Source organism: Formica exsecta, unplaced genomic scaffold (assembly GCF_003651465.1).
Source record: "Formica exsecta isolate Colony F162 unplaced genomic scaffold, ASM365146v1 scaffold303, whole genome shotgun sequence".
NCBI classification, from domain to species: Eukaryota; Metazoa; Arthropoda; class Insecta; order Hymenoptera; family Formicidae; genus Formica; species Formica exsecta.
Genome location: NW_021850289.1, coordinates 378,003 through 385,905, shown reverse-complemented (window position 1 = coordinate 385,905; position 7,903 = coordinate 378,003). Strand labels below are relative to the sequence as shown.

Below are 7,903 nucleotides of genomic sequence, written 5' to 3'. Positions count from 1 at the left end.
TCGATAATTGAAACAACTTCTTTTTGACAAAAATATTAACATATTTCAAATTTGCTTATAAGGATATATAATGTTAAAAATTAAAAAGATGCGCGCAATAAATAATAATTTCGCTCGACATTTATGCCAAGAAAAAATCGTCTCCAAGTAGATGAAAAAAATTATGATTAATATTTGGTGAATTAAGATGTTTTTATGACACTCTGTATAGAATTAATTTCTTTCACCGATTTTATTCAGCGCGCCTTGACAAAAGCGCACGTTGACAACACGTTCAATTGTGAGAGATGACGCAGAAGGAGCGGGGAAAGGGAAGGGAAGGAAGATGAGGTTGTTTGCTCGTCGGAGATGCAAATTTGAAATTTGCCTTTGGAGACACATCGTTGAGGGTGTGTATGCGGCGCGTCGGAGAAAATATACATATATTTCAGAGTCGGAGAAACTTTTTTCTTCGAGAGCAAATTACTCGAGCTGCGCCGTCCCAAGTGATGCTTGTGTTTTTAAAAGTGTTTTACTTTCGAAACTGTTCCGGATCTTTGCCATCCACGAGACCGCGATCTGATACTTTACGTATATGTGGCATTTCACAAACTGAGTATAATACAGACTTTTCAGCAAAGTGAGATTGCATTATATATGAGATGTCCTGCAGCCACTAAATATTTTTTCCTTACATATAAAAATATTTATTATATATGTGTCATGCAATACCGCCCATTTCAATATAATGCTCTAATGAATTCTAATGCAAATTGTCTTGCTGCCAATAAATGATGCTGTAAATAAATTGTAATATATTTTTGGCGGCCGATTGTTACTGTTTTCTTTTACATTAAAATGTTTATATTAATTTATTAAGAAACGTTATTATTAGTACTCGATCAATCAATTTATATAAAAGCATATAAAATATAATATAATATACATTTTTTAGAAATGAAAGTTTGATTTTCCTAATATCGTGATAAATTTAAGTATATATATTATTCAATTTCTGAAATAGAATCTGAAAGCTTTAGTGAGTATTTTGGCTTACATTTTAATGTGTATTTTCTATATTTTAGTAAAGAATGAACAACATATTTAAAATCAAATGTAAGATTTTTGCATATTATCTTGTTTGATAATATTCATGTCACAGATAAATAATCCTATAAAAAAACGCAGTGTAAGTGTATAAAAGAAATTTGTAATAAGCAAATTACACTGCATTTTTTTATTATAACTTTCTTTATTGTTTGCTAATTAGTTGACATTAATTCTCTATAATATAATAATAAATATCTCCAGTATATAGCTCTCTCAATATTCATTCACACATGTTTAATTTAATTACCTCTTTTCACACATTTTCGACGAATATGACTTTTCCGATAAGTACGGTAGCTGATTTGTCCGATGACTGGTGCTTATTCGAGTGGATTTTTTTACAGGTTTAATAACAATTGTGATTTTTCATTAAAACTTAAGAACTGAAAAACATTTTTAAGAAGTAAAAGCAAAATTGTATCGAAAAGAATCCACATTGGTATATGTATAATAGTTGAGACGAAATATGAAGATATCTATATTACACGAGGAAATTTTACGATATTTTATTCAAATTTGATATACGTAATATTCTAATATAAATATGATTATACAGATATTGATTGTTTCTCGATTGCATGATGCAGTTTCTTGTTGTTACTTCAGATGCAGTGTTAAATCGAGCTTTCTGTTTATATTGTTTATGCATTGAGAGGCAAAAAATGGGAGTGGAAAGGGGAGTAATGCTTCTGAATAAGCTCCGATTAAGCTCACCGTATTCAGTTTTGCTGTGCATATACGGATTACACACAAAGTTGGATGTCGCTGACACTACTTGACTAGAATTCAGCAAAATTTTCTCTCTCTCTCTCTTGTGCAGTAAATACTATCGCTATCGAGGTATCTTGTTCCCGAAACTCCTGCACAATTCCTGCGATTGTATGTGAGCTAAGATTAAGATTACAACGTCACGCATCAGTAAGAAATTGAGCTGCAAATTCTGCGTCGATTGAGATAATACAATATTTGCATTCAAAGATTGAAGAGCAAATTTTCAAGGTAAATCAGATCTTGGAAAAGATCTGTCGTCTTAAATCTGATATTTTTTGAAAATTGATTTGGTACTAGAATTTTGGGACGCTTCGAAAATAAAGCCTCGATATTGAGATGCGATAAAAATATTTCCAATACGCCGAAGAAAATAATTTCTAATTTCACTATGTTTACCTGATTCGACGTCTATTCTTATACAGGATGCTCCAGACTGTCCCTATCCTTTATATCCGCGAATAACATCTCAGCTTATCCGAATTCAAAGTTTTAGAGCATAAATAAATTCTCAACACAAAATACTTCATTCCGTTTCTTTCTAATAGATCGCATCGAAATAGATTCTCTAGAAAAATTCTGCAGACGCTCGTGCGTCTCCCTGAGAAAAATCCTGTCAGTTCCCATTCTGGAATATTCTACGTAAAGATGCTTCTCTCGCCTTGTTGAGAATCGTCGTAGAGTTTATTAAGTGTTCTTGCCATAAGTGCTCTGCCGTGTGATGGTCTGCGTGGTGCATGGGCTGTCCTGGACGGAGCTCAGTCGGACGACAGAGCTGTGTGGTAAATTGGTGCTTACGCCGTTTTCGTGACGATTCGTATGATCGCCGCTGGTATACATCATCGCCAGGGCGCCGCTACGACCCTTAGCGCCCTTGCAGCGCAGCAGCTCGCGCATACCTTTGCGAAAATTGCGCGACAAGAAAGCATACAGCAGCGGATTCAGGCAGGAATTCATATACGAGATGAGAAAGGTCGAGACTGTCAGCAGAGTGCTGAAATCCGATGTGCGATCGTAGTTTGAGCCCAAATGCCGCCAGACGATACGCACTTGCTGGGGCAGGTTGCATATGGCGAACATCATCACTACGGCGATCAACATTCTGTAAAATAGCGCCGAGATTGATCGAGTTGGAAACAAACGCCGCTTTTTCATGAATGAGGGTCAGCATGTCGGAAATGCCTTTAGTATTATTAATTGCTCAACAGATAACAATTAATAAAAATACTCTATCGGTTTGTCGACATTTATAGATTATAATAAATCACTCATATCTAGAAACTTTTTCAAAGCGATTGAGAGACATAAAATCGAAAAAACGTGATTGTTATTAAAGAAACAAATGAACAATTATTTTTTATCTCATTAATCTTTGCACATTTTAATCTAGCATAGATCGATCTAGTATAGATCGATTATTCTAGCATAATATTCTAATTCAATATCGTAAATCTCAATAATTTGGAATTGCTTCGGTAATCTTGAGAAAATTATGAGTCTAATTGCAAATTATATTAAACAAAGGAATAACACTGCAATAATCGTTTTTTCTGTACTTTAGTTATACCGCCAAAATATCAATCATGCAAGCATATTTTGCGCGTTTTTCCACTTCTTCACATATAATATATATATGTAAAAAGTTTTTTAATCTTTGTAAAAATTTATTGAAACAGTATTAAATATATAGCAATTAAACGCGTTCATAAATAACCTATCTTTATTTGATTAATTATATTTCATTACGATTTCATATTCGCTAAAGCGAACACATTCTTTGAACGGAATTACCCGAAGGAATATTAATTTCTGCGAGACGGGAAAGGAAGACACCGCGTTGTAATGTACCGAAAATGTAGAATGAAAATGTCTTGCCTGATAACACCGCGTCTCGCCCTCAGAATGTTTCTACTGGACGTGTGAACGTGATGGATCTTGCCGTTTCTACTTCTAGCGACCAGACCAGGTCCTTCAAGAGCGGCACTGCTTCTCCAGAGACCGACGGCGATTCTCGTATACAAGCAGCACATGAGAAAAAGCGGCAGAAGATAGAGAAAGACGAGGTTCACCACATCTAGGACGTTCTTGTTGTGCTTCTTGATATTAGCTATGCAAATAATGTCCACGTCGCCGGTGTTCAATCGATTGCTGATAGTTTCGACGTAGAAAAATCTGGGCGAAGCGTACACAGCCGCTAGAATCCACACTACGCCTATCACTATTCTGAGACGACTCCTGGTCAGCATGGATCGACACTTAATGGGATGAACGATAGCCAAGTAACGCTCGGTGCACACCACCACAAGGATCAGTATGCTGGCGGTGTAGGAGAGCGCGTGCACAAACATGTACACCTTGCAGAGGAAGTCACCCAGTTGCCAGCTGTTCATTAGATAATTGGTGAGTGTTTGATAAACGCAGAATATGCTCACGCAAAAATCAGCCACCGCCAGATTTGCCAGGAAGAAATTCGTGATGCTGCGCAATCGTCGGGAGAACGTCACAACAAAGATCACCATCAGGTTACCTGAAACACAAAGACATCGAGATTTTATTAGTTTTAATTATTATAATAAATTTTCTTTATAAAGGCGAAGAAAAAGTCGTAATAATGTATTTTATTTTAAACAAAATAAAATTTTTTTTTGTAGATTACATACAGCATATAATATGGTAAATTATATTAAAACAGTCATATTATATATAATTTTAATCTTTTAAATTTATTTTAAAATTGTGGCCATGTTAGAATATTTTTGAAGCTGAAATCTACAAGAAATTTTTTCTTTTTTAATTGAACTGTTATCTTGGATTATCTTACAAAAAAGATATTGCTTATTCGAGCTTATTCTTTTTGCGTCAGCGCTATTTCGGCTAACAATAAACATGATTTATGATCAAAGATCCAATAAATCCTTTTTACCATTTTATCGCGATAAATCTGGATCATTTTAGACGCTTTTGTAGGCGGAGAATACTACCGACAAATAGCAAGTTGTTCTTTGGGAACGTACTAAAGCCGATATTAATTTAATTTACGAGATTAATTAAGAAGCCAATTTCTTAAATGATACTGCATTACTTTATTTTTACTTTATTCTCTCTCGATACATTTATTAGAAAATAAAATGGAAAAAGCGCAGTATCGAAATATGAAACAAAAAGATTTAAGCTTTTTCGAGTAATTGTTATATAAACTGTTATATAAACAAAGCCTAACAAATCGTATAATATTTTTGCCTTGCTAAAAGCTTGATAACTTCATTTAGAAAATGAATAAAAAAAGTTAAAATAAAAAAGATCGAAACGAGAGTTTTTAATGTAATTTTCGATTTCAAGTATTTGCCATTATCGTAATCTTACTTTGTAATCTTGTAGTTTTGTATAAATAAAAGACACAATATTAATCGATAAATTAGATTAACTCAAGATTAAGATATAACGAAATTTTCTTTAAAATAATCCATTAGTGTGGTTTTTAGCACGATATAATCATATTATATCTAATACCACTAAGCGAAAAATTTTTCCATGCATCCATGTAGTGTAGATGCTTTTATGGAATAAAATTATATAATTAATTTTATTGATAGATTTCTCGATTCTTTCACGCAATGTGAAATATGTATATCAAATATACGAGATGTGCAAAAAGGGATTATGTAGCTTTAACATTAAATATCTTGGTAATTATATCTTTATTTAAATGTTTTACTAAAATACTGCTAAAAGAACTATATATCTGGAATTGATAAAAGATTAAATTTTATTTAAATTTATTTATTTTTATTATATATTAATTTCCTATGAAAAAGAATTGTCAAGTAAGGTTATTACAAACAGACTTATATTTAAAATTTCAAAATAATTTTTATTTCTTAAAATAATCAATTATATCATTAATTGTAATACATTTTTTTTATTTGCAATGTAAATAAATGCAAAAAGATTTATATATATAATTCACTTCCAAAAAACACGGATTAATAAATCTAATGAAAGCAAAGCTCAAGAGTAAAAACGATAGACAAACTTTTCGTACAAATCTAATAAATATGGTACGTCAAATCTCGATTTGACAATAGCATATTTTTATCTTCGTTGTTCCACGAAATATAATTCATATTTTTTATTAAATATAAAAAATATTATCTACCTCTACTTTCATTATTTCATGAGTCGTAATATTATCGAGGAATAATAATGGTGAACTGCCAATTCTAGTTTGAATGAACTAAATTTCCTGCAGTTTTATAATTCATTGTAGAGATACGAAGAAACACGGTCGATCCAAGTGAAAAGTTTTGGTGATCTCTAAGTTGAAAATTATATACCGGATGTGAAACAAAAGGAACTTTACAGCTTCTCAACTTTCCTCTCCGTTGCTTTTATCTCTTTCTCTATCTATCTCTCTTTCTCTCTCACAATCGCGTTTTAATCCGTCTTATTTTTCTCTGAAGATTTCGTAAGATTCTGAAGGATAAGACGATGAGCTATCGGGTAGATCGAGATCTGACGGATGGTCGGAGGATTTAAGCTGTTGGCCGTTGGACAATTCGCAGCGGGAGATTTAATGCGAGTTCCTCGACCGTAAATCGACGCACGAAATTCGCATCCAACGTTTACGACAATGCCGATCGATTTTGCTGATAACGAGCCATTTGTATCCAAACATTTTAATTTTAAATCCATGCCAAATTTATAGTCGTTTTATTGTAGCAGCTTGGATTTACATGTCGATACTGTGAAAATATAACAATCGATGTCACTCTAAACTCGAGGACAAAAATGCAAACATTTGACAATGTGGTAGTTTTCCTTTCATACTTATATTTTTTATTAATATTACTCGAAAAAAAAAGATGAGATTTAATAAACTCTCTTAGGAAAATATTCAGTTTATATAGAAAATATTTACTTGAATGTAAAAAAATGCAAAAGTTTGATGTGTGATTTTAAGAAAGAAAATTTTCATCTTATTCATTTATAAGAATATTCAATAAAAAGATTGGCGTTTCATGAATCCGCGTTAATATCTGAAATATTAAAGACAAATTTGTTTTTATAAATTTAACTAAAGTAAAGTAAATATTCTTATGAAAAAATGTTAATACTTATTAAATAGCGTTAATAATTTTTGAATGACGAGTGTGAAATAAAGTCTCAAATTTATAGCATGATACATTCGTAAAATAGTTAACAAAATATTTTTATTTAACTGAACTTTATATTTACAAAATTTTAATCACGTACTTGGCTGCCAAGATATTTAATGTAGATATTATAAAAGATTTGAAAGTGACAATCAGCTTTGATATTCTTCTAATTTACGTTTTAAATTTAAATCGTTATATAGGATAATTGCGAATTGCTTCGTATATCGAAACGCCGTTGCAAACTGAGAATCAAGCTAAGGTCAGATTTCATGGACTCTTATTTTGCACAGCCTCAGGCTACCTACAAGCTGGGTACCATCTGGAATGTTCGACACACGGAGGTAAGGAGAAATTCCCGTTTCTACGATTAAGCATTATCGACGTATTTCAGAATCCGAAGGAGGCGATCCTTCCCGAGCGTGTCCGCCGTAAATAATGGCCGATGATAAAAAAAAAAAAAAACCGGTAAAATAGATTTTCTGAATTATCGCACTAAAGAGAGAATGGAACAAAAGAAAAAAAGAGGAGAGAACACGAGCAAGAATCGCTGCATCCCTTCCTCACCGTGGGTCTGAAAAATAAAGCACGCTTCGTAGATGGCAGAGGCGTGCTTGTGTCTCGCTTACAATTAGCGGCGTGTCCAGAATTATCAGTGCGTCGTCACGTCTCCGAAAAATCTACGGATCAATAGGTAGGTAAAATTAATTACACGAGGGGCTGAGAAATTTGTTTTTCAAATAATATGCTTCCTTTGCGAAGAAACTAGGAAAAATAGCGTATTCGGGAATGAATCTTTAAATATGTGTCCTAATGCACGCACCATCCTTTGAATATATTTAAATGTCATTATATTTCTCTCTAACTTAAAAACAGAAGGAGGAAATATATAT

General features: G+C 32.8%; 1 protein-coding gene across 1 annotated transcript in view; it reads right to left on the bottom strand.

Annotated features, from left to right (window-relative positions):
* Positions 1 to 1,280: 1,280 nt before the first annotated feature.
* The window catches only part of LOC115237675 (trissin receptor-like), a 40,998-nt gene continuing 34,375 nt past the window's right edge, over positions 1,281 to 7,903 (bottom strand). The window contains exons 4-5 of the mRNA XM_029810880.1: positions 3,733 to 4,384; positions 1,281 to 2,959 (exon numbers count right to left, since the gene is read on the bottom strand). Of these exons, the coding sequence (XP_029666740.1) occupies positions 2,545 to 2,959; positions 3,733 to 4,384 (1,067 nt within the window). The 3' untranslated portion in view covers positions 1,281 to 2,544. The remainder of the gene's footprint in view (positions 2,960 to 3,732; positions 4,385 to 7,903) is intronic.